General features: G+C 53.3%; 1 protein-coding gene across 1 annotated transcript; it reads right to left on the bottom strand.

The window, feature by feature from the left end:
- Nucleotides 1–808: 808 nt before the first annotated feature.
- CRABP2 (cellular retinoic acid binding protein 2) lies at nt 809–20,472 on the bottom strand. The gene is made up of 4 exons (XM_038382888.2): nt 20,118–20,472; nt 6,280–6,458; nt 4,469–4,585; nt 809–3,705 (listed from the first exon to the last, which is right to left on the bottom strand). Exons 1-4 carry the CDS (start codon nt 20,185–20,187, stop codon nt 3,655–3,657), a joined length of 417 nt encoding a protein of 138 aa, XP_038238816.1. The 5' UTR covers nt 20,188–20,472; the 3' UTR covers nt 809–3,654.
- Between the last annotated feature and the right edge of the window lie 5,217 nt (nt 20,473–25,689).

The raw sequence follows: 25,689 nt of genomic DNA, 5'->3' as shown, positions 1-25,689 counted from the left end.
ACAGGCTACAGCGGGAAAACCACAAAGAAAGGATTATAGTATCCCCATGTCACAGATGAGGTACTGATTAAGTGACTCACAAGGCCCCCCTCCCTCTCAGAAGGGGGTGGCAGGTGGAAATGGGGGGGAAGAGACACCCCCCCATTGCTTCTCCCACACACTGAGCACAGGACTGCCCTCTGCAGCATGTCCGCTGGTGCATTGTCCCATCTAGGTCTAAAGCGCTCAAGCTTTCGGTGCCATCATCGCGTCTTGCTCTCTGCCTGCTACCCATGCCACACTTTCCCTTCCTTTAATTCCACCCCGTTACTTTGACCGGGAGCCGCTACCTCTGTCTTGGGGTCTCCCATCCTTTAGATTCCCAGGAGCATTTCCCTCCTGTCTTGGTGCTGCTGCTAGGCTAGATCCCCAGCTGGTGTGAATCGGTGCCCCGGCCCTGACTTCAGTCTGGCCCTGAAGTAGCATCAAACTCGGCATCATCACAGGATCATCACCATTCCAGTTCATTCCTGAGCTGGGCCTGAATCCGGAGCAGGGGATCCAAACTCACTCAGGTTTCGGCAGGTGACAGGAGATCAGACCTTTGAGCCCTTGGGAGTGGCCAGCCCATCCTGACCTATCTACTTCCACAAGACTCCAGGCTTTGGTCACCTTGGCAGCTTTTACACCACCCCACTAGCCATAAGTTATCACTATACGTGACGCTGCCAGAATTGTGTAAAGAGGAATCAAGGCTCTCGGAAAGAGGGCAAGCGGAGTGGGTGAATTTCACCCCCCAGTGATTTCCAGGAATGACCAGGACAAGGCATATGTTCATCAACCGTTTATTAGAGAGAGTTGGGTCGGAAGGACATTGTGTTCCAGGCAAGATCCAACGCTGCGCAGACCCACAGGAGACGGGCTTGTTTACGGTTTCCTTTTTAATAAAATATTAACAAATAAATACTCAGAAAAAGTTGCAACTACTGAGAGAGGAGAGAGAAAGCACAAGGCCCTACACGGGAAGAGGAATGCATCTCAACTAGGTTACAGCTGCTTCCTACGGGAATATGAAAAAATATTCTGTATAAAATAAAATCAATGCCAGGTTGTTGGGGTTTGTTTGTTTTTTTAAAAAAAAAGCACTTTCCACTTTTCACCTTGAAACTTGAAACTCTTGCTGTCCAGAGGGATGCGATGCGGGAGGGGGAGGGTATCTCAGAGGGGGTGAATTACCCCGGTGCACAAGCTTATGCAGTAAGTCACAGGCATAATGTTAATTTTACGAAGCCCAGCCCTCCAAAGAACCAGTTATATGAACCAAGTCAATGAAGAACAAGTCCCGTCCCATTCCGATACTTCAGTGCACCGGGAATCACTTTGCAGATGGTCTGCAGGACAAGAAGAAAGCAGTGCTTAAAGAGGAGAAGATTGCCAGGAGGCGTGAACCCGGCCCCAAATATTTTTTTAATTGAGCAAGGTCATGGAGGGGGCGCACTTTAAGCACTGTCTTACCAAAGCTGCTGCTCTCAGGTTGTGATAGACCCTCCTACTCATCCACACTTTTTTCAGGCCCCCTTAAGCTCTGGGTGCATTGTACCATACTGTCATTTACATAGCGTACCTACTGTCATTTGGAGAGGCTTGATTTTACGAACTTTTCAATTTTATGGACTCCTCAGTCTCAATTAGGGATTCCACTGTAACACGGGGGGAAAAAATTTAAATGAACGATTTGTCACTCCAATTGGCCATTAAAAAAGGCCATTTCTTGACCACAACAAAAAGACACATCCGTTCTTGTTCCCAAAATTTCAACCAGGCGTTGCAGAGGCCAAGCTAAAATCACTCCCCCCCCCCCCCGATGTAATGTTCCTCTGAAGACAAGGCCGGCTCAAAGGCAATGCACCAATTCACTCACTGACGCTCCATTTTGAATGGTGTTTTGGTGGCGCATATAAAACCACAAGAGAGCCCTGAAATGTGCCCAGCGGGACATTCCCCATCCGCCGTGGATAAGGGCTTTTCAATGCAATGGAAAAGTTTGGGGAAAAAGTTGTTCAAACATCTGAGGTTTTATTGAAAATTTTTTTTTTAAATGAAAACCTGAAATGTTGTGTCTGTTGATATTTTTCACATGGGGGGAAACCCCATCCCATGCAGCTCCTGGTATTGATCACCCTAAATGGGTCACGTGTGGGAAATGCACCCAGGATTGGGATACCTGAGCCTTTGGGGTGGGCTGTTCCTATTAGGGGAGGACAAAGCATTGTGCTGTGTCAGGGTGGGTTCAGAGAGGTAAATTCCATCCAGAGAGAGGGCAAATAATGCAGGGGGATGAGAATCAGTGCTCCATTTGCCCACAGTTCAATTACATTCAGAGCACGTCACTCTACAATCCAGGTGCCTTTGGGTTCTGCCCTATAAGTAGCTTCAGTCCCACTCTAGAAGGGAATCTGATCTCCTCAGCGCACAGCTGCTAAGCTGTTTGTCCCACAGGAACGAAGATCTTGTCTACACGGGAAAGTTGCACCAGTTGAACTGAAATCGGTTTTAAAACCAGTTCACTTTAACCAGGGCAAACCCCTGCCTGTGGATGCTCTTATTCCGGTTTAAAAGCATCCACTAATGGGTTTGTACCGGTTTAAATTCATGCCTCTAGTTAAACCAGTGCAACTGTCAAAGGCCCTCCCTGGCTGGTGTGGAGCTGGGGTAAGGACTCTCCACCAGTCCTGCTCCCAGAGAAGAGGAAATTGGGGTGTTGCCAGCGTGCAGTGCACTACAGGTACTCCCTACATCTGGGAGGCTATGAGGGCAGAGCACAATGAAGAGCAGCCCTGAGGCTGCTCTAACTTACACCATGGGCTGGGCACAGCACCAGAATACGAGGAGGGCAAAGCCACCTTAACCCATTCCCCCACATCCTGGCTCCATGTGCAGGAATGGAATAACCCAGAATCAGGCCTTGGGGATACAGCGCCTGGAAATGCAGATGTGTCTCGGAACTGCCAAGCATTTCGGCAGCTGTTGGTTAAATCAGTGAGGAGTGGCCTTCTTTGTCTCAACCTGGCTCATACTCCAGGGGCCCCAAAATCGTCCAGAAGTGACAAAACAGAACCCTCAGCCCAGCAAGTCCTGGGCTGCCAGGTTTGCTCAGCACATGGGCCTGATCCAAAGTCCACCGAAGCTGATGGAAAGCGGGCTTTGGCTCAGAGCCATCTCCGAGCAGAGCACAGACCAAGGTGAGTATTCTCCAGGGCCCACCGTGAGCTGGCTGAGAGAGAGCCCCTTCCCCATCACGGCGCAAACCAGGCAAACCCCCTGTCGCTGGGAGTGGCAGCTTTGTTAACGCCATCTCTAGCTGAGGTGGGGACGAATACATGGGGACCCTCTGTGTCACCCACTTGGACGAGGGGCTGGGAGGAGTTCACATTGCTCTGTGCTGCCTTAAACCATCTGTGCATGGACAAAGAGAGGCTGTGGGGGCAGGGGGGGAAGGGAAAGAGACCGGCTGATAGTGGAATATGAAGTGGAGCAGCGCCGCTAGCCTGCATCATGTAAATGGGATACTCTGGAGTCCGACGGAGCGGTTACTGAAGGTTGGCGGAGAGGCTGCAATTGACGAGTGGGAAGGGGGCGGTGCCAGGAGTACTCTCCGCTGCCCAGCGGGACGTATCACTCCCTGACGTAGATCCTCGTACAGACCACGTCGTCGGCTGTCATGGTCTGGAACAGCAAGAGGGGAAATGAATGAAGGGAGCAGACACCAGAGACGACTGCTCAGAGCTGGGTCACTGAGAGTACGCTTACATTGCAATGTAAGCCCACCCAGGTGCACAGCACAACATGGACTAACACCCACCACCATCACCCAGGGCCCCATGTCCTGTCACTTCTGTACCTCGGGCAGCCATTTACACCAGTGCCAACTGGGGGGGTGCGGGTGTAAACGACTGCACAAGGTGCAAGGTACTGGAGTCAGACCCTGCCCCTCTTCCAAAGTCCTGTCCCAGCATGCACTGGGCTCGACGTGACCCCTGGGATGGAGTCTCTGGACGGGGAGATGTTGGAAAGCCTTGGCCAATTCAGCACACTGGTTGTTTGCAGTGTAGGCAGGATCCTCTCCCAGTACAATCAGTTGGGTTGGGCCTCCTTCTTCCCAGAATGCATTGCTTCAGGCGATGCAGGTGCCTGGGCACTCTCTCCTGGGGCACTATGGGATCGCTGCCCAGGCTGTCCCAGAATGCACCAGCCAGGCCACCGACCCACAAACACAGGTGACCCAGATGGCCACCGCTCAGACGAGAGCGTCACAAGCTGGTTACAAAACACTGTTGCGGCTGTAGTGTAGACAGGGGCATTCACTCCATGGGCAACCCTTGCATTCGCAGCTGGAGCTTAACCACCCTGCGCCAGAAAGCAAAGGGGGTTCACAGCAATGGGGGGTGATGGGGAGCATTTAACCCTTTGCACGCAGAGGCCAGCCTACCAGAATGAGTTCTCCATCGTTAGTCATTTCCCGGGACCAGGCAGTCTTGGGCCCTTCCCCCTTCAGCAGCCTTTGTTCGCAGACCATTTTGTTCTCACTTTCCCATTTGGCCAGGCTCTGGAAGGAAGAAAGAATGGAGAAGATCAATGCAACCGCATTTTAAATCCCAAAGCCCCCGCCATGCCCCTACTAGCCCAGCGGCAGACCAGGCTCATCCATCATGCACTAGGCAGGCCCAGCCCGTGACAAGAGAGAAGCTGGCAATTTGTTCCACACTCTAGTGCGATCTGATAGTTGCGTGGGCTCATCCGTCACTCGGAGGGGCGCTGGGGGATGGGATGGGATGGCAAGGAAGAAAGGAGCCCTCGCCTCTTCAGGGGGAGGGAACGGGCTGCTAGCTGCAGAGGCAGGAGTGCGTGTGTGTGTCACAGTGAGCAACTGCAATCCAGTGTGAGTGTGTCACACACAGTGAATCGGAGTCCAGACGTGTGTGTGTGTCTGTCTGACGCTTAGTCCATGTGTGTGGTGTCACACCAAGGACTGCAATCCAGACTGTGTCTATGTGTGTGTGGCACACATAGTAAGTCAGAGTCCAGATGTGTGTGTATGTGTCTGACACGTGTTCCGTGTGTGTCACACCGAGTTGGAGACTGGGACCCGAGGGGTGTCACACAGCATGAGTTGGAGATCAGGGTTATGTATGTGTCACACTGAATAAGCTGCCCCTTTAAAACACTTTGATCAGAGGCATAAACCAGAGCAGGTAGAGCTCCCCCAAGACCACATGGGGGGTGATGTGACGAAAATCTCCCCAGAGCTCATGGCCAAAGACGGTGCAGCCACCCGGCAAGGCTCAGAGTCCCCAAGAAAGAAGCCAAGCCGGGACACAGTGGGGAAACCCCTGTCGTATTTGTCCTGGCAGGGAGCGCACAGAAGGGTCTTTGCGTACGACAAGTGGGAGGAGGTAAATAGCAACAGGAATTGGCCAGGCTCAGAAGCGTCCCTCCCGTATTGATTAAGGAGGGAAGTTTGCTTGGATATTTATTAGCGGTCTCCACTGCCTGGAGATGGGAGTCAGGAGCATCACGGGACGTGGCACGAGGAGGCCTCTGCCATCCTTGCGCTGGGGCTTCTACGGCGCCAACTCGTGACCCATCACGCTCCCCGGGCGGCGCTTTTATCCTCCACCGGGACACCATCTTGTGACGTGTCACTCCTAACCGGGGATCCCTACGCCACCACCACGGCTCCCGAGGGACTATTTGACCCCTCCTCGTTAGCGGAGGCAAGGGCTGAGGGCTTGTAGAGGACATGGCCCTTATGGGACAGGCTCAGCCCTCTTCTGAGGATGTGGGATGCCCTCAGGTGACTCAGCACTCCCCACGGGGTATCCCAGAGGGACTATTTTCCTCCACCCCATTAACAGAAGCAACAAAGGCTGGGCCACGGCGAAGAACTTGACCCTCATGCTACAGGCTCAGGCCTGAGCTTCCTTGACTTCTGGGACGCCATCTTGTGACTCGTCACTTACCACGTATTCCTACGCCACCGAGAGGACACCCAAGGGACTCTTTATCCCCTCCCCATTAGCAGAAGCAAAGCGGTGGCCAGCTGGGCATCCTCCTGCCACCACTGGACTCATGGGGGTCTTGCCAGGGACTTCCATGGGGGTAGGATCAGACCCTCAGCCAAGGCCTGAGCTGTCGAGGGGTCTCTCTCTGCTTCCCCCTCCCCGCAAATAAAATAAAGGGGACTTAGCTCCAAAATGCAGGGGCCATGCGGCCCCAGCTGCCCGGAGCAGCTCGCCCTACCTTGCAGGGGCGCCCGTCCACAGTCTGCTCCTCGAACTCTTCCCCGATCTTGAAGTTGATCTCAGTGGTGCGCACCGTGGTGGAGGTCTTGATATAGAAGGTCTCGCCGTCTTGCTTGATCTCCACGGCCGGCTTGGAGGCCGCAGCCACCGCGATCTTCCTCAGCATCACATTGACACCTGCAAAGGAGACGGCGTCAGGCCCCCTAGTGCAGGCCTTCAGCAGGAAAGAGGGACAGGCTGCCCACCGGAGGGGGGAGGCTCCCCCCTTCACGCCTTTCAGGCTGCCATGCATAGCAGAGATAAGTTGGGCTAGGGGATCGAAACACTGGACTGGGACTCAGGACATGAGCGTTCAATTCTCAGTGCTGCCACCAACTAACTCTGGGCAACTCGCTCTGTGCCTCAGTTTCCCCCCTCTGTAAAAATAAGGCTCATAATTCTTCCTTGTCTGTTAAGACTGAAGTCCTTGGGGCAGAAGCTGTCTTTGTCTGTGCAGCGCCTGGCATGATGGGGGCTTTAGTCTCACTTGGAGCTTCTAGGAGCAATTGTACTACAAATAGTAAGTGGGGACAGAACTCAAGTGCTCCTGAGCCACCTGCACTAAAGGAGAATCCCCAGTAGCAGTAGAGGGTTTATGAGACAATGTTGATCGGTCCCAATTCTCTCCAGTAGGGGGCAGTGGCAACATACACAACAGCAGCTATGTTACAGTAGAAACCTGAGGGGGGGTGGGAAATGGGGTGGGAGACAGAATTCTTGTTGCCACGTTACTTAATCTTCACAAGAGACGGAGGGGGAAACGTGAGAAGACGTCTGGTTTGCCAAAGACAACAAGGGGGATCTAGTCCTAGACAAAGAGATGTCACCTTCCTCTGGGGACAGCTCATCCTGCACCATGACAGAATGAGGGCTTTGTTAGCCCACAGGGCAGTGGCGGTGGGAACCCATACAGCTCCTTCCTGCAGCTTGCAGAACGCCGGAGAACACGTCCAGTAGCCTGGGATGGTGCTGCAAATCGAGGGGTTAGTAACGGATCCACCACGCTGGGTTTCTCTTTATTTGCCTCACAATCCACTAGCCCTTGATTCAAACCTCTATTAGCCATTCAAAAAACAGAACCTAAGGCTATGCCTACACTGCATCCCTGTAAACACCATCCACTTCAATGGAGTCGCTGCTAATTTGCACAGGAGAGGCAGTGCCGCCTAATGGGTAGCACACTGGCCTGAGAAACAGCAGGCTTGGATTCTGTTCCTAGCTCCAACACTGAGTGTGTCCCTACCCTTCTCTGTGCCTCAGTTTCACCAAGTATAAAAGTGGGGGGTAATGAAACTGACATCCTTCGTGAAAGGCTTTGAATCTACTGGATGACAAGAGCTAGGGAGTGTGGCTGTTACATCTGGGTCAAGCCAAGCCATCTGAGCCATCCCCTCGAACAGCTGGGATTCTACATCGGCATGAACCCAGCCCAGAGAGGTTAAGTGACTCTCCGAGGGGAAGAAGGGAAGTAATGATCTCGCCCTCTGGGAATGTTTTATTGTTTCTGAAAAGGCTTTTTTGAAACCTGAAGTTGTTCCAAGTTCTAGAGGCTGCCAGTTTTTACTTTATTTTATTTTGGGGCTCATTGGTTATTTGATGCAAACAGAGATTGCTGTGATTTCATTAAGGGTGTGGTAAGGTTAGTCTTCTTGTAAAAATTGCTTCATGATGTTAGGTCATAAAAATAACAATTCTGGCATGTAACAGATCATCTTTTATCCTGCATGATCTCAGGGTAATGGATATACTTGGACTGCTTCACTTGCCAGTGCACTGGGGCCATGTCTGGGGTGGAACATGGCAGCTGTTTAACAGCATGCAGCAATGCTGCACAGGGCTCACTCAACCTGCACGGAAATGCAGCCACTTCTGGGGTGGGCCATGTCAACGCTTTAGCAGCTTACAGCAACGTTACGCTTCACAGCAATTCAGTGGAAGTGAGGGAAAATATTCCACCTCAACAAAACTCCAGGGGGAATTTTAGGGAAGCCAGTACAGCCACCATGACTGGAATTTGACAACAAGGCTTGTGAAAAGGGCTATAGGATACTGAGTAGCCAGAAGCAGGAAGGGTTTTGTTTTACATCTCATCTGCACCATGGCACCTGCAGGAGCACAGCGCCCCCTAGAATCAAGCTGGGGAGTTGGGCTCAGCCCTGACACATAGGGAAGTGTGCCCCCTACTGAGTCACCCAGCCCACTCCCTGCTGCACAGAGCCCCCTAACGCCTCTGTGCTCATGTACATTGAAGCCACGCCCGAGAACTCACACTAATGTCCAGAACAGAAACCCGAGCACATTTCCATCTTCAAAGCACTTTCCAGACATGATTACATTAACCCTTTAAGCCCTGAGAGGTAGGGAAATAGTGCCATCCCCATTTTACAGATGGGGGAAACTGAGGCAGAGAGCGGTCAAGGCCCAGATTTTCAGAAGCACCCTCTTACATTGAGTGTTGAGCCTGAGATGCATGGGGGCCTGATTTTGTGAGGTGCATCAAGTTGCAGGTGCTCAGCACTTTGGATAAAACAGGTTGCTAACCCTGGGCACCCTACAAAAATAAGGGCCCGATTCTTGGTTACACCAAGTCCTCTTAAACCAGCTAAAGGGGCCTTAAAATGGGTATAAGTGAAGTTGACAGAGTACAGCAAAGGGGCCACAATGTAAATGAGACTCAGAGTCTAGTGCCTCCTCATTACCCAGTCATAATGAGCCCCCTGCTTACCAAACAGCCTCGCTGAACTCCATCGTGAGACACCCCCCCGCCCCCCGCCCCCCGCCCCCGGCAAGCAGGGAGTGAGGCGGAAGCTTTGATGTCCCAGGAACCAAAGGGCCAGTTTGTCTTCTCGGAAAGCTATGTGACATCCCTGCTCCCTGCACACCCCTCCTTTATCCTCCGCTCTGTCCTCCACACCACATTGCTCTGCCGTTCCCCTGGGCTCCTTCCCCAACGCAACAGCCTCTTTGCATGCCCAGGCCTTGTCTACACAGGGAAATTGACCGGAATAGACATCCTAGTCCAGAATAAATATGATTTAATTCCAGGATAATTCTGCGCTTTGGAAGTGAATTAAACTAACCTAAATTAAGGCTGTTTTTATTCTGAATGAGAGAGTCTACAGTGGGGTTTAATCTGGTTTAAATGTGCACTTTTGGTTAATCCATTTGAATTTCCCCCAGCAGACAAGGCTATCGAGCAGGCACTGGCTGAGATTCTGTGAGCTGTGTTATAGCATTGCCAAGTCTCCAGATAGCTGTAGCTCTTCTTAAATTGCCAGCCCCTGGAGTCCTGAGATAACATGAGACTCAGGCCTGATCTATACTCAAAACTTAGGTTGACCTACCTAACCCCTAGTGTAGACACAGCGAACTCAATAGAAGAATGCTTCCGTCAACCTAGCTACCATCGTTCAGGGAGGCAGGAAAACCCCTTCCACCACTGTAGTCTGCATCTATTTGTCCCTCCATTGTGACTCTCAACACCCACCCTGCTCTTCCAATCTTGGGCTCCCTACCTACAGCTCTGCCGATGCCCCTCAATCCTGGCCTGCATCCCTCCCTGCTCTTCCAGCCCGGGGGCCTCTCCTGAGCATAGAAACTATGCCAAAGGATGAGAACTAGCCCCTGAACCCAGGGGGCTGCAAAGATACCACCCCCCACCTCCACCCCCAGTTAGGGAGGTGACTAAAAACAGTCCCAGGTCATCTGACATCGAGACATTGAACAGAGCCGCTCATGGACTCTGAGACACCCTCCAGAGCAGACTGCCCTCACCAGCTCTGAATATTTTCCATATGCACCCCGGTGTCGGGCTTAGCAATGCTATTCCGCGCTCAGAGACCCCGGTGTCGGGTCGAGAGCTCTGGAAGCAGTTGTTGCAGAGGGTTGGTTTTGCCTCGGTTCATGCAAAGCGTGAGCTGGCGGAGGGCTGGATGACTAAGGGACGTTGCTTTCAGATACCTCTGCCTCAGAGCTGCTCCGGCCACACTGTTGATCTGTCCCCTGTGCCAGGGGCTGGGTGCAGGGAGGGTGCAAGACCTTTGCACAAGCTCCACACAAGCTGGGCAGACCCCCTAATTTGCAGCCCCTGTACGCCGCCAGAGGGGTGTGATTCTGATTGAGAACCAGGCTCACTGCGTCTGAAGATCAAGGAGACTGGCCCCACAGACACTGCTGTAACCTCTGGGGAACAGCCCACTCTAGCCTGACCAGGACTTCGGGGTAACCAAGACAGAGGCTGTCCCCTAGAGAATCAGTCCCGGATCTTGCCCTGAGCCCAGTGCATGCTGAGGCAGGGCATTGGGCTGCACTGTGGGGATGCCCATGCAGCACAGATGGGATCAGAGATGCTCAGGTTCGCGTCTCAATGCCAGGAGTTAAGGCACTCCCTAGAACATCCCAGGTGTCGTGAATATCCTCTGTGTTATTTTGCCCCCTGCATTACTAGCTGTGGCTATGGGGGTGTGGGGAGCAGAGAACAGTTGGCATCTAATGAGGAGAGAAACCAGCAGCTGGGGCCAGAGCTCTGAGTTCTAACCCATCTCTGCCACTGACTCATTGCATGGCCTGGGGCAAGTCACTTTTCCCTCTCTCTGCCTCAATTTCCCTTCTGCCAGCAGTACAGCGGCGGTAACGGCATCTGGGAAGTTTAATGCTCAGAAAACGATGTCATATCCATGGATAAAAGCTTGTTATGGATGGAAAGAGAATTTATCTTGCGTGACAAAGACATTAGACAAGCAAAGGAGGGTGTCAGATCATCTCCAGAACAGTCAGATTCACAGGAAAATGGGTAGTTTGGAACAGAACCCATTCTTCACACCACCTCTCAGAAAGAATAGGCCAAATCTATGTACTTAGTTCCCCTCTCTGCAAAATGAGACTACTCCCGTACACCCACCTCTGCAATGCCCAGACAGGTGGGTTCCCAAGTCCCCAGTTGTGAGGCTTATTAGGGCAGGATCAGAGCCCTGACTTTCCATGACGGAGCCTCGTGCTGCAGAGTGTGACAAAGCTCTGTCCTTGCCTCCGTGGGTCCCGCATTTTCTGGCGGATTTCACTAGCCTCAGAGGCTCACTGTGACCCTCCACGTAACCCTTCTTTCTCTAGAGACAAGGGTCACAGCCTACTGAGCCATTTTCATCATAAACCAGCGAGGGAGGTGAGGAGAAGTTATCCTTCCTTGCACAGTCTCTGTTTCTCCCAGTCTCAGTGATTAATCAGGGGGCAAAGGTGGGGGGGGAGCACAGGCCCACCCTCTACTCCGGGCTCCAGCCCAGGGACCCAAATAGTATCAGCTATGGTAGCTGACCTTTTAGAAACATGGCATGTACAATTCCCTGGGCTACTTCCCCCACAGCAGCCCTCACTTTCTCAAGCTCCACTTCACCCTGAGCTCAGGGCCTCCTTTTTTGGGCCTGATATGGTGTGTACTGCTCAGCCTCTCCAACAGCACAACTTCCTCCCACAGCTCCTGACATGCACCCCCATCTGACTGGCTGGGAGGCTTTTAACTAGTTTCAGCCAGCCCCTGCTTGGCTTCAGGTGTCCCAATCAACCTAGCCCTTCTCCCTGCCTTCTGGAAAGTTCTTAATTGGTCCCAGGTGTCTTAATTGACCTGGAGCAGCTGCCATTTCAGTTATCCCGGTACCAGGGATTTGTTTAGCCTGGAGCTAATATAGCTCTCTCCCACTACTCTTCCATAGCCATCTGGCCTTGCCCCGTCACAAGAGATATAATAATAATTATAATAACCCCAGCTGCAAAGCAGCACCATGGATGCTCTGTTTGGGTGCCAGCTGGAGTTTAAATTCCTCTCCATTATTCGCTCTCAGGGCTTGGCCTTTTCACAGGATAAATTTGCTGAATAAGGAAAAATAAGAGAGGGGAGTGTCCCGGAGACACAGATCCCGGCAATCTAGCCAGCAAGATGCTCCATGCTAGGGATGGGTAAACTCTTTATTATTGCTAGTACAGTAGTGCCTGAGAGGTCTCAGTCAAGATCCGAGCCCCACTCTGCCGGGCACTGCACAGACACCCAGCAAGAGACAGCCCCACACCAAAGAGTTTGCCATCTAAATAGAGAAGACAAAACAACAACACATACAACTCCCCCTAGCTCTTCTATAAAGCTCTCCAGCCATAGACCTCAAAACGCTTTGCAAAGGAAGTCAGTGTCATTCTCTCCATTTTACAGCTGGGGAAACTGAGGCATGCAGGGCCAAAGTGGCCCACACAGCATCATCCAACAGGCTGGTCACACAATCCCACTCTCCTGAACCCCAGCCCAGCTCTCTTCACACTGCTCTGAAGCGAAACCAGAGTAAGCGAAGGCTTGTTCTCATTTTACAGAAGAGGGAAACTGAGGCACATCAGAATACAGTGACTTGATGAGGGTCACACAGGGAATCCAGGGCAGAGCAGAGACTAGAACCCGGGTCTCCTGAGCACCGGGCCAGGGCCTAGCACCACAAGACCAGCCTTTATCAGTGCAAAGACATGAGCCGCTATATATTGACTGGTTAGCCTGAGCTGCCTGCTGACCGTCCCCGACTAGGGGAGGAGAGATGGGCCTAATGTCCCTCTGATCTTGCAGGGGAAGAGACAGTCAGTGACACGGGAAGCAGAGGGGGAGGTGACGAGTTTCCCCGAAAGTTTATCACAGTGACATATCTGCCCACAATCAGGGCTCCATTGTGCCACGGCTGCACCAACAGAGCGAGAGATGATCCCTGCCCCAGAGAGCTCACAGTCTGACAAGACAGCCCTGGGCGGAGCGAGGTTGATTAGCCCCACATTACAGAAGGGGGAAGTGAGGAATTCAGTGGCTTTCCCCCAGGCACCCAGCAGGTCAGCATCCAGCCTGCCTGTGATTCCGTGGCCCAGAGACATCGGGGGACTCCCCATGTAAAATCTAGCCCATAGAGCGTGGGTCATTCTTGCAAACTGGAGGGTGGAGTGGGCAGCTTTGCCCCCAGCCGACAGATGCACCACCTGCCTGGGCCTTGGAGAAGGAAGCCAAAGCCACCATGCAGGGGCAACAGCGCAGCTCCTAAAAATCTGCCTCCTGCCACTTTCTCGTTGGCACTCACTTGCCATGAGTCACGGACGCAACGGGACGTCATTCTCCCTGCTGCTGCCGGACTCCATCCGCCCTGAATGGCCTTAAAAAGGTACTTGGTTATCGCTCCGTCTGCATTTAGCTACAGACTGAGCCAAAGTCTGCACAGCGCCTCGATGAGCGGCCCGGGACACAACGGAGCGGCAAATCCCAGCCCTGCCGCTGGCCCTGTCATTGTCTGGTTTACTCCAACCGGCAACGACATGGTCATGCTGCAGCTGCCCGGAATCCCGATCGTGGGCTAGCAAAGATCCAGGTTGTACAGAACAGGAGGCCCGGCTCACGGGAACAGCTGCATTGTTCCCCAGCTAGTCAGAGAGATCACAGCGCAGAAGCAGGGCTAACCTTTGGGTTCAGAAGGCCACAGTTCAAATTCTTGGATGTTTCTTCTCCTAGTCTGATGCCCCAGGAGCCAAGGCGTGAGCGCAGCCGGCAGAATAGACTCCCCCCCCCCCACTGTTCGGCATTCCCATCTCCTCACAATACGGGCCTGTCTCCGAGCAATGCAACGCCCTGGAAGCTGCCCAAACCTCGTGCATAGGTCATTGTTCCCGTTGCATTCCATGTATTGTGCTAGGGCTCTGGGTTAGGGGCTCGGGTTAAGGATGCCAACCTCTCTCCCTGGAGCAAGGAAATTCAGTGCTGGCTTCTGAGCTGTAGCTCCCGAGATGTTTGGTTTGTGCCCCCACTCTCACCATTTCCAAGGGGCAGAAACCAGACAATTCTTGTGCATCTCGGCAATGCCACATGACCCATGCTGGCGACTGTGGAACTCATTGCCACAACGTATGGCCGAGGCCAAGAGCTGAGCTGAGAGGACGGGGCACGTATATGGATAATGAGAACATCCAGAGTTATAATGGGAAGGGTTTAAAAGAGGAAGCTTTGGATATAAATCCTCAGGAATCGGGGAGGGAAGTTTCTCTGTGAGTAGGTTATCCCAGGAATGTCCAGTAGAGTTTTCTTTGCAGCTGGCCACTGTAGGCAGGATACTGGGCTGGATGGATGCACTGGCTTGGCTCAATCTGGTTATTCCTATGTGCCTCTCTGAGAAAGCTCAGCTCAGCCAGAGACTGGTCTCAACCAATAATTAGAGGCTTTCTATTCTGCTCTGCAGCTGGATTGAACAAGTTACAAGATGGTGAGGGTGAGCTGCCTACACGTCTGGAATTCAAACCCAGATGTGACATCCCAGTTCAATGATTTGCAGAAAGAACTGCTCACTCTACGTGTGTGGAGATCAGGTGTCTTTAACAGCATGGCCAACCCTTGTGATTTTTATCACGAGCAGCACAACCTTAGGTGTTCTGCTTAAAGCCCCAGCTCTTGGAGTCATGTGTAGACCTCAGCTTTCGTTTTAAAAAAAGGTCCTAGCCTTCATGCGTGCAGGAAGAAGCTTGAAAAAGGAAAGTGGACATTACCCTAACAACTCAGACACCAGAAAGCAAAGATTATCATTTTTAAAAATCTCATGAATGTTTCTGTCAATCTCACTAGTTTTGGAGTCCTAACTCAAGATTTTCAAACTTGCGGGGTTGGCCTGAGTGTTTTAGCAGCCCTCCTCCCCGCAACTGGGCACTGAGATCGAACAAACAATCTTGAGTGTCCCTTCCCCTTTATAGCCAGCCAGTCCCCCCACAAAACAGTAGGTGCCAGGAGCGATCAGCTTCGTTTAATGCTGCTAAGATGCCAGTGAAATCCCATGCCTGATAAAAGTCGGGACTCCTGTTGGTTTTGTGGGAAAGCCCAAGATTTACTCAATCAGCTGGCAGATTTATATTTCTGCTAAGGTTTCTCCAGCGCCTGTGAGTTTCAGCGTCGGTGATTCGGAGACAGGGAAGGGGGATTGTAGGGGGAGAGAACCAAATGAAACATAAGTAAGTGATAATTATACCGAAGTATTTGTTACATATCCTCTAACCTGGAAAATATTCTGCTCCACTCGTTTCTCGTTTCACTAAGAAGGGGTCAAGCAGAGGGGAGAGCGAGCGAGCTCTGGCAATGGGGGCTGTTTCGCCCCACTGCCTGGTGAGGGTTTGGGAGGAATCTAGCTGGGCTGGTCACTGACTTTTGTATTTCAGGACAGATTCTCCAAAGGCCCAGAACCCAGCAGCTCCCATTGTTCTCGGCAGTGAGGGGGAGGGCATTTTCCTTTGTCCTCAGTGGGGGGAGGGGGTCTCTCCATTGTTCTCCAGTGGTGGAGGGAGGGAGGAGGAGGGGATTTGTTCATTATTCTCCAATGCGGGAAGGGGAATATTCTCCATTGTTCCCCAGTGGAAGCTCCTGATTGCTTAGGGCTGGGAAATCTGACCCGAAAGGCATTTTCTTACACCCGGGGCCATTTCACCTTTAAGGGGCCAGATCCTGTGGAAGGCGCTTGAGACCTCCCTAGCCCTGGAGCAAGGGGTTTCCCCAATTTTAAATTCCCAGGGTGACACCAGAAGCCCAGATGTTCCTGCCCTAAAACATCCTCCCCCCCCCACACACACACACTCCCACCCCACCCCAGGCTTTCCTCACTGATCGTTTCCTTCTGGAAGGACCCCCAAGCCAGGCTGGCTTCACACACAGCTTGGCATCTCCTGCCCAGTTGCAGCAGCCTGGATCACAGCTCCCACACAGCCACTCCCAGCACAGATTTTTTGGAGGGCGGGGGGCCTGTGTCTTTAAGAATGCTCTTCCTGCCCCCCATCCCCACTATATAAACACACACCTTGCACAAGCTACAAACTTGCACATGCCCCCCCCCCCAAAGGCTCTGAGCCAGCCGCCCCCACTTCAGTGCAGCTCTTGAGGAGGGGACCGAGTCTCGGAGCTCTGGTCAGCTGACTCGAGCTCACCGGGCTCGGGCTGTGGGGCTCAAAACTGCAGTGTAGACTTTCAGTTCCCCTCACAGGGTCTCAGAGGCAAGGCTCCAGCCAGACCCTGAATGGCTACATTGCAGTTTTATAGCCCTCAGCCAAGTGCCATGAGCCCACATCAGCTGACCCAGGTGAGCCCCAGTCTTTGAGTGCAGTGGAGACAGACTCACCTGTAAGTACCAGGGTGGGATGCATTGTATCACCTATGCTAATGTGCTGTGCTCCTTGGTCACCAGTGGCTAGATCACCTAGTCAGGTTTATTCCTATCGCTCTGATGCAGGTATTAAGCTAACAGACGTTTAGTGCCACCACTAGACTCTCACACCTTTCAGATCCAGAACTCCTGGGTCCAACAACCACAGCCCACCCAACCAGCAGCAGCAGCATCTATAGCATGGCCAACAACGCAAAGACACCAGGGCACCCTCTCATGTGACCAGTAGTTGCCTCGCAGAGGGGGCTTCTCAAAGAGCAAAGATATATGGGGATCCTGTTAGCACAGCCACTTAAGAACTCCTCCTCATTCATCGCATCTGGCCCTTCAGATATTTGAAACGGGTCCTCGAGCACCCACTGGGGAGCAGGGTCCAAGGCTTGCCCTGCTCCAGCATTCCAGTTGGGGAGCGGGGTCAGGGGCTTGCCCCGCTCCATGCATACCATGACTCTGCATGGCTCCTGGAAGCAGCGGCATGTCCCCCCTCCAGCTCCTAAACTTAGGGGCAGCCAAGGGGCTCTACACACTGCCCCCACCCCAAGTGCTGCCCCCACAGCTCCCATTGGCCGGGAACCATGGCCATTGGGATCTGGAGGGGTAACGCCTGCAGGCGGGGCAGCATGCAGAGTTGCCTGGCCAGGCCTCCATGTAGGAGCCGGAGCAGGGACATGCCGTTGCTCCCTGCACTGCCCGGAGCCTGTGCCCCTGACCCCCTCCCAGGCTCCAACCCCCTGCCCCAGCCCTGATCCCCCTACTGCCCTCCGAACCCCTCGGCCCCAGCCCGGAGCACCCTCCTGCTCTGCAGGGACACATGCGGCTTCCCAAACTGCATCCAGCAACGAAGGCCCGAGAGCAGGTGCCAAGAGCTACAGCCCATATATAAACACACCCCAGAGAGCAGCAAGGGCCGCCCGCACATTGCTCAGGGTTGATGGTCAGAGAAAGACCAGAGCTTTCTGCAATCGACCAGGGGTGACAGTCACCTGCAGCCCCAGAGCCAAAGTGCACACAGGGGCTTTGGGAAAGTTCAGAGGTGCAAGGCAGGTCTTAATTTGTAATGGAAGAGGTGCCGGGGCTCAAACCATTTTTTTATATTCATAACTGATGCAGCAAGCCCAGAGGTTCCGGGGCTCTGAACTGCCCAGTCCAGAGGTGCCGGGGCTCTGAACTGCCAGCCCCAGAGGTGCCGGGGCTCTGAACTACCAGGCCCAGAGCTGCCGGGGCTCAGCCCTGGCACAAATTAAGCACTGCTGGAGGGGAAAGTAGCCTGGAGCAGCGGTTCGAACAAGAGACTGCCCGTCAGGACTCCTGGGTTCTACTCCTGGCTCTGTGAGGGAAGGAGAATGTAGTGAGCAAGTGGCAGAAGGTCTGTTTTCTTCCCAACTTGGCTGCTGACGAGCTGTGTCACTCTTCGGCAAGCCCCCTAACTGTGCCTCAGTCTCCCCATCTGTAAAATGGGGATAACCATACTAAGGTGCCTTTGTAAAGCATGGGGAGATCAGTGATTAGATGGGCTGAGCCTTGTTAATAATTCAGGCTGGTCTCACCACATCTCTAATTTATAAGGAAGCCTTTTTTAGCATGGGGGGAGGAGTATAGATCATTATCTAAAGGGGTTTTCACATTGGCTCCTGCTTGTTTGTTACAGGTGCTCCCCGATCACCCACACAGACCCTACAATCCCCCAGTTACAGGAGAGGGTGGGTGAGATTCTGTGGCCTGCGATGGGCAGGAGATCAGACTAGATGATCACAATGGTCCCTTCTGGCCTTAAAGTCTCTGAGTCTATAACAACCAATAAGCAGGGAGAGTATTGTCTATGGTGGTAGGGGCATGAAATGGAAGCAACCCACTCCCCCCTCCCCACCTCCTTGGAGCCCCTAGACTTTAGAGGGGCTGAGTGGGGAGGAGCAGTTGCGACCCCAACTGAAACCTCACAGATATAACAAGAAGGGGGCTAACAAGCCGTGCCAGGACCCCAGATCCCAGCACACCCCTGAACTCTGGATCCAGACCAGGCCACCCAGTCGCCCCCTCCCTCCAGTATCTCAAGGTATTTTTTACCCCACCCCTCTCTGCAGAATTGAAGCACCAATTCGTTTTGACTCACAACCCCTTCTAGGGAGCAGTGTCATTCGATGGGGGAAACCGAGGCACAAAGCCAAACACTCCCAAAGTAACAGGCTGAGTTCATCACAGAGCCTGCCACGAGCCCATCTGAGAGTGCGTTGCTCCCTTGCACGCTCGCCCCGCTCAGCATTTACTCACTTCCTCTGCAGCTATGTGGGGCTGGCTGGAAAGTCCCACCTTCCTCCTGCCCCAGCGCTGACGGGGTGCACAGGAGAGAAGAAGCCAGCTGGGGATCAGAGCTGAGGCTGGACAGACCCTCCCCGGTGCTAGGTGGAGCACCCTGCGCCCATGCATGGCAGCAAACGGCCAGAGGGTAGCGCTGGGCTCTGCCTCCCCTGGGGGAGAATTCCGATTCGATTCCCAGCTGGTCCAGCTGGCATCCCAATGGGACGATCTGCAACAGGGCCAGTCCTAACCTGACTGTCTCCTGCTGCTGCCTGGTAGATCAGACGGGGAGGGGGCTTGGTGTGAGAAGGGCACTGGCAAGGGAGGCTGAAGGACAGAACCAGGAAAAAGGAGGTGAAGAGGAGGAAAAAATTCTCTGCCCCCATCAGGCAGTTTAGTCCCCACTACATTAGCCACTGGGGCCAATTCTCCACTCACTCCCCAGTGATTTTTCAAGGGCTACTCCTGATTTACACCAGTTTGCCAGAAGAATCAGGCCCATTGTAGTTCATAGTCACCCATGAGCCCTGAGGTTCAGTATAATCCAGCAACAGGCTCCCTTCAGCTCCACCGTGGGGCCAGATCCTGATCTCCGTTATGCCAGTGTAAATTCAGAGCCACTCCACGGAAGTGACTCCAAGATTTACACCAGGGGAAATCAAAGAGAAGTACAGTAGCTCCCAGATACTTATAAGAGCTCAGGGCTGGATTTCTGGTCTCCGTTCCTCTAAGTGTAAATCCAGAGCTGATGTACTCAGTGGAGTTACTCCAGGTCCAGTATAAATCCAGAGCAATACCACTCAGCAGCGTGACTCCTGGTGTCAACCCAGAGCAATTCGGATCAGGGGCACCAGAGAACAACCAGAGCAACTCCACTGAGGCCAGCCGAAGCAGCCGTGAGTGGTGGAGTGACTCCAGATTTAGGCCAGCGGGAGTGAGATCAGAATGCGGCCCGGAGGGTCAGTTTCCTACACCCCTCCGAGAGTGGATGTCTGGATGCGCTCCAAGGAGCCAGCCCGCTCCCTGCCCCAGGGGGTGATGCCGGGTTCATTTCGAGCAGCTGGCTCGTCTCACCCTGGGTCATCGGCTATTTCTTTCCCCCCACCCCACCGGCTCGGGCTGGCCTCAGTGCTCAGGGATCCGGGGGGGGGGCAGGTGCTCAGGGATCCGGGGGGAGGAGGAGGCCGATCCGGGACGAGGAGGGGGCAGGTGCTCAGGGATCCGGGGGGGCAGGTGCTCAGGGATCCGGGGGGGGGGCAGGTGCTCAGGGATCGGGGGGGGGGGCGCAGAGCTCCCACTGACTCACCCAAAGCTTTCAGCAGCTCCTCGAAGTTCTCCGAGTGCTTCATCTTCCAGTTGCCGGAGAAATTGGGCATCTCGAATGGGGAGCAGGCAAAGCAGCCGGGTGGGGAGAGAGAAATGCACCGAGCAGCTCCTAGCTGGGGGGTGATGGGGGGAGGCAGAGCTTTTGCACGGGCTAGTCCCCTACTGACCTCCTGGCCCCTTTGCTCTCCCCTAGCCTTATAAAGGACCTCGCGCCCCTTCCCCCCACCCCTGGCTGATGGACCCCCCCTTCTCTCTCTGTCTCCTAATGAGGCTTCCGCTGTCTGCCCCGGGCTGCCCCACACAGGAGCCTCCTGTCTCCCTCTGCTCTCCGGCGCTTTCTCCCCCATCCCTTTATGTGTCATGGCATTGCTCAGCCTCTCTGTCTAGTCCCTCCCCCCCCGGCCTCCGGGAGGAGAGGAAATGTCTCCAGGCTCACCTGTCTGGGGGGGAGCTCCTGATCCCCCCCCCGCCCCCACACACCCCTTGCAAAAGAAAATTCCATTTGGGTGTCGCTTTAAACAGCAGGACTTTCCCTGCCTGCCCAGTTAGGAAGCAATCCGGACTCACTCTGTCTATTCCTCCATGTTCACAGCCCCATGCTAATAATAAAGCCTGACTCTGGCCTGGGCCATGCATCCCCATCCCACCCAGCCTGGGCCATCTCCTCTCCTCTGGGCCCGCCGCTCCTTTCAGTGGTGCAATGCCATTTCCACCTAGATTCGGATAGTCTCAGCGACACACGCCGTCCACCTGGAACAATGCCCGGGTCACTGAGAGGGAAAGTCTGGATTGAAATCCGTGGAAATGCGGGGGCAATGCCAGCCTGGCAACTGGGAGCTCCTCTGGCAACGGTGGGATGGGAATGCATTTGCGTAACTCCCACAATGAGCTGTAGCCCATGAAAGCTTATGCTCAAATAACTTTGTTAGTCTCTAAGGTGCCACAAGTCCTCCTTTTCTTTTTGAGGATACAGACTAACACAGCTGCTCCTCTGAAACCAGTCTCTCCACTGTAGTTGAGAGCTAGTCCAGATTTACACTGATTTAATTTACAGCAGAATCTGGCCCTTAGGCAACATACCAATTAGGACAGACCAGGAGGGTCGGATTAAATGCGTTAATACCAATACCTAGCTCTTATATAGCACTGCTCATCCATAGAGCTCGAAGGGCTTAAAGAATTGTTTTATCAATAAGGCAACTGAGTCACCGGGAGAGGACTGGGAAGTGACGTGCCCAAGGTCACCCAGCAGATCAGTGGCAGAGCTGGGACTAGAATGCAGGGGTTGTGACTCCCGGCAACACAAGTTTCCTTCTGAACTCTCTGACTCTGCTCAGCTATTGAATTGAATCAAATCATCAGCTGATCTTAGTGAGGATCTGAACCCAAAGAGCTTCTGACGGAGACATATTGCAGGGCCCCCCCCAGAAGAACTGTGGGAGTGTTTGGACCCAAACCAAATCGCCTTCCCTGCCCCCCCCCCATCAATATGGAAGCTGGACTCCAGTCACAAAGTTCAGATCCAGGTTCCAAAACTCCCCAGCATCCCAGGGGGGTTGTGTCCCAGGATTTTGGGCTCTGACAATTACAAAGATACAGGCCACCTGCAAAACTTGGTTTGGATTCAAAATTCCATGACATGAGGATCTGGGGTTTTGGTTCAGGCCCATCACAACCAATACCCTAATTCTACCCCATACTGGCAGCTCTGGGGCAAAACCATCTCTCCCCCAACAAAACCACTGGATATTTTACCATTGGCTTTAATGGAACAAGCATTTAGCTTCCTCTGACAGAGGGGGAGGGTGGTTTTGTGGGCAGGCCCTTAGCTGGCACTCAGCAGACTAAGGGTTCAATTCTCTGATACAGCCAGCTTTGGTGACTTTGGACAAGTCACTTAAATTCTCTCTCTCTGATGCCCAGCTGTAAGTGGGATGCTAATCTTCTGCCTCTAGAGACTTTAGACTCTGTAAGGCAAGCACTGATCTCTGCTGCAGGTATGTACAATGCCTAGCACAGTGTGGGTCAGCTGGGGGCTGTAGGCACTATCGTAAAATATAAAACAACACCCTCCCCAGCAAGGGGACAGGCAATGGAATAAGCCTTTCCCAGCTCGTTACCACAGTCCTCCACCGGGACTGGGGGGGGCAGGGGGTTCAGCCTGGCTCCTTTCTGTCCAGCTGCGCCCTTTCCTTTCCCACCGGAGCGAACCCCAGCCACCTCCTCCCCCAACCCCTACAGCTGGCATCTGTGGCAGAGACAGACATCCCCAAAGCGGAGTTAAACACCCCTCCTGACTGCATCCCTGTGACACCCGCCGGCAGGAGCTGCTGGGAGCCAGGCTGCATAGCAAGGCAGAGAAGACTAAGGGTGTACAGCTATGCCGCATCGTAAACCCGGTGCTGCGGGAGCCGGGCTGGTGAACTCCGTGTTTCCAAGCCTGTGCTTGAGTGTCCACACTGCATTGTAAACCCGTGCTTGCAGTTGCTGGAGCCAGGTCTCATGGCAGTGCTAAGGCGTCCCTACTGCCCTGCACACACCTGCCTCTGACTCGGGTCTGAGGCTTGAGCTGCATCCACTCTGCAAAATGACCCTGTTTGGACCCGAAACACGGGGTGGGGGGGAAATCAGGCTCTGACCCACCCCCACTAGCAGGGTCCCAGGAGCTGAGTCCTCGCCGACCTGAGTCAGATTGATTTGTGTGTGGACAGAAGCAGGGCTTCGGGTCAAACCCGAGTCAGAGCCCTGTGCAGTGTAGACAGATCCTGAGAGGGGAGATGAGTTTTTCCTTAAAGTCAGGCGTGGGGTGGGGAAGGGGGATGTTATGACCTCTAGTAAACCAATAGCTCCGCCTGGTGGCAGTAAACAGAATAGTCCTAGGGCAGAAGCATGTTGAGCAGGGCAGGGTGGAAGCCAAGGAGCAGGGAGTGATGCCTGGGGATGGGGGATTCTTAAAAGGACAGTGTCGAGATTACGGGGGGTGGGGGGGCTGCATATCTTGAAATAAACGAAATATCCCTCTGCTGGATTGAGAGCCAGACAGGTGGTGATAACACTCTCCCCCGCCGGAGGAAAAGCCCCACCCGACTGAATGGCCAGGGATTGCTTGTCTATAGAGTTGAGTTATTGATTTTCCATACAAGCCCATGTAACAAGCTGGGCCCTGAAAGGAGAGGGGCAGGCATGGGGTGACAGTGCTGACCCTGGGGCCTCTGGCGATCCACCTTCCTGTTCCTAGCGCTGCTGCTAATTTCCTCTGTGCCCCTTGGGCAAGTCGCATCTCTCTCGGCCTCAATATTCCCATCTGGAAAAGGGGACCCAGAGGCTGCGAACTCTATATGTCTGAGCCGCGCCCGGCACAATAGGGCCCTGAGCTTAGCTGGCTGTCACTACAAGATGAAATACAGCTTCCTTGCCGCCCGACCCCTGGCTGTATCTCATTAGTGGAGCACTTAAAAAAGTCATCCTTGAAACAGCAGGGCTTCTGAATCAAAACCAGCATTTCTGGCATGCGGCCACCGTGGCTGCATGCAGCCACCAGGGGCTTTTCTTGCAGCCACAGCCTCCTGGGTGGTGATGGGGTGGGGGGAAAGCAGCTGCCCCTCTCTCTGGGCCACCAGCAGTGGTCCCTGCCCCCTTCTGGAACCACAAACATCATAGGAGCAAGCAACCCATGTAGGATCCCCACCTTCCTGGGGTGGTGAGGCTTGGGCTTCAGGCTTCAGCCGTGGGTGGTGGGCATCAGGCTCTGGCCGTGTGGCTGCGGGCTCCACCCACAGGGCTTCGGGCTCCAGCCCCAGGCTCACCCCCCCCCCATTACCGCTGGCCCTCTCTGCCTCCCTCCCCATCTAGGGTTTAATTTGTCCCCCAAGCTTGCCGGGGGTAAATCTGAGTAAATCTGCGGTAAAAAAAGTGATATTAACAAATATACAAAGATCACTTTTCACAGTAGCAGACTTACTAGCCAGCAAGTCTTAAAAAAAAAAAAAAAAATCAACCAAAAAAAGGCAAAGCACAAACACATAAAGCACCTTAGTTGTGTTTCTGTTTCGATCCAGTACAGAATAGAGACAACTGTCCATTCTTTTTATTATTGAGTCTGCAAAAACAAAACAAACAAAAAAACAATCGACTTAAATAAGTGGCAATGGTTTGGACACGTGCCTGCAGATATTTATTTGTTTTTCTTAAAGTTAAATAAGTATTTTAGGGAAAATTGTCAGAGGCTACCAAACAATTTGTTAAAAGAAAAGGAGTACTTGTGGCACCTTAGAGACTAACAAATTTATTAGAGCATAAGCTTTCGTGAGCTACAGCTCACTTCATCGGATGCATCGGAGCTGTAGCTCACGAAAGCTTATGCTCTAATAAATTTGTTAGTCTCTAAGGTGCCACAAGTACTCCTTTTCTTTTTGCGAATACAGACTAACACGGCTGCTACTCTGAAACAATTTGTTGTGAGAACCCCTGATGTAAACTAGGACAGAGCCGGCACGCCCCAGTTACCGGCTTCCTGTTTGGCCCACGACCCCATGGCGCGAGGAGCTCTACAGACAGAACAAAAGACAGACCTTATACTTCCGTCATCCTCAGTTGGAAGTTCTCTGGGGCAGGGATCGTTGTTTTGTTCCATGTTTGTACAGCACCAGGCGCCCTGGAGTCCAGGCCCGTGACTGGGGCTCATCGGTGCTACAAATAATAATAAAGCCATGACAGTAGGAGCAGGCAATCTACACAGTTAAGTTGATCAGAGGCTGATTTTTTGAGCAGTCTCATTTGGCACAAAGAAAAACCCACCCACAGCCAGCGTGACGGGCCCGTGGTGTGTAAATGGGAATCAGGTCCCAAGAATTCAGATTGTTTCTGAAATAAAATGGAAATAAGCAAAGGCAATTTCCTCCCTCTGGCGAGGGTATCCGATGTCTCCGGGAGGGCCGGGCAAGCTCAGGTGGTGAGATCATCCATTTGCGTTATTCTCGCTTGTCTCCAGTTCTTGTTCTCTCAGCAACAGCTCTCTGCAGCCCTCCGCAAGCTTGTAAAAACTTCACGTCCTGCCCCAACCCAGGGACGCGGCTTAGGAGAAGCAGAGGGCATTTGCCGTCGGCTGGATCTCAGGTGCGTGAGGGGGATGCCACATGTCACCCTCATTCTAAGCCGGCAGGGGTCTGAGTTTGGGCCATCTGTTTTTGGTGTCACCTGCAAAGATAGCACTTTGATGGGTTCTTGTGCCTCTGGCTGGAGCAGCTCAAAGGGGAAAATAGCACCACTTTCAAAATATTCCACCCATGACAGCCAGGAGCAGTGGCACCCAGTGGCTCATGCACCGGGATGGGCGTCAGCAGAGGTGAGACCTAATCCCACCACTGCCCCTGCACTGCTGTGTGACCTTAGTTAGGTGCTGTCCCCTCCCACCCTTCTTAGGCTGGTCTTTGGGGAGCCTCATCCATCGTCTCTGGCTTGTTGCTTTAGATTGTAAGCTCCTCCGGGCAGCGCCTGGCTCTGGTCTCAGCACAATGGGGGCCTGATCTCCATGGGAACTGTGAGGTGCTATG

Source organism: Dermochelys coriacea, chromosome 24, assembly GCF_009764565.3.
Source record: "Dermochelys coriacea isolate rDerCor1 chromosome 24, rDerCor1.pri.v4, whole genome shotgun sequence".
Lineage (NCBI taxonomy): Eukaryota > Metazoa > Chordata > Testudines > Dermochelyidae > Dermochelys > Dermochelys coriacea.
Note: the sequence above shows the minus strand (reverse complement) of the source record. Positions and strands in the feature narration are given on the sequence as shown.

Coding starts and splice junctions, on each gene's coding strand:
- CRABP2 (XM_038382888.2), bottom strand. CDS start 20,187: ATGCCCAATTTCTCCGGCAACTGGAAGATGAAGCACTCGGAGAACTTC. Junction 6,459..20,117: donor GGAGCTGCTGAAAGCTTTGG/GTGAGTCAGTGG, acceptor TCTCCTTTGCAG/GTGTCAATGTGATGCTGAGG. Junction 3,706..4,468: donor ACGATGGAGAACTCATTCTG/GTAGGCTGGCCT, acceptor TTGCTGTTCCAG/ACCATGACAGCCGACGACGT.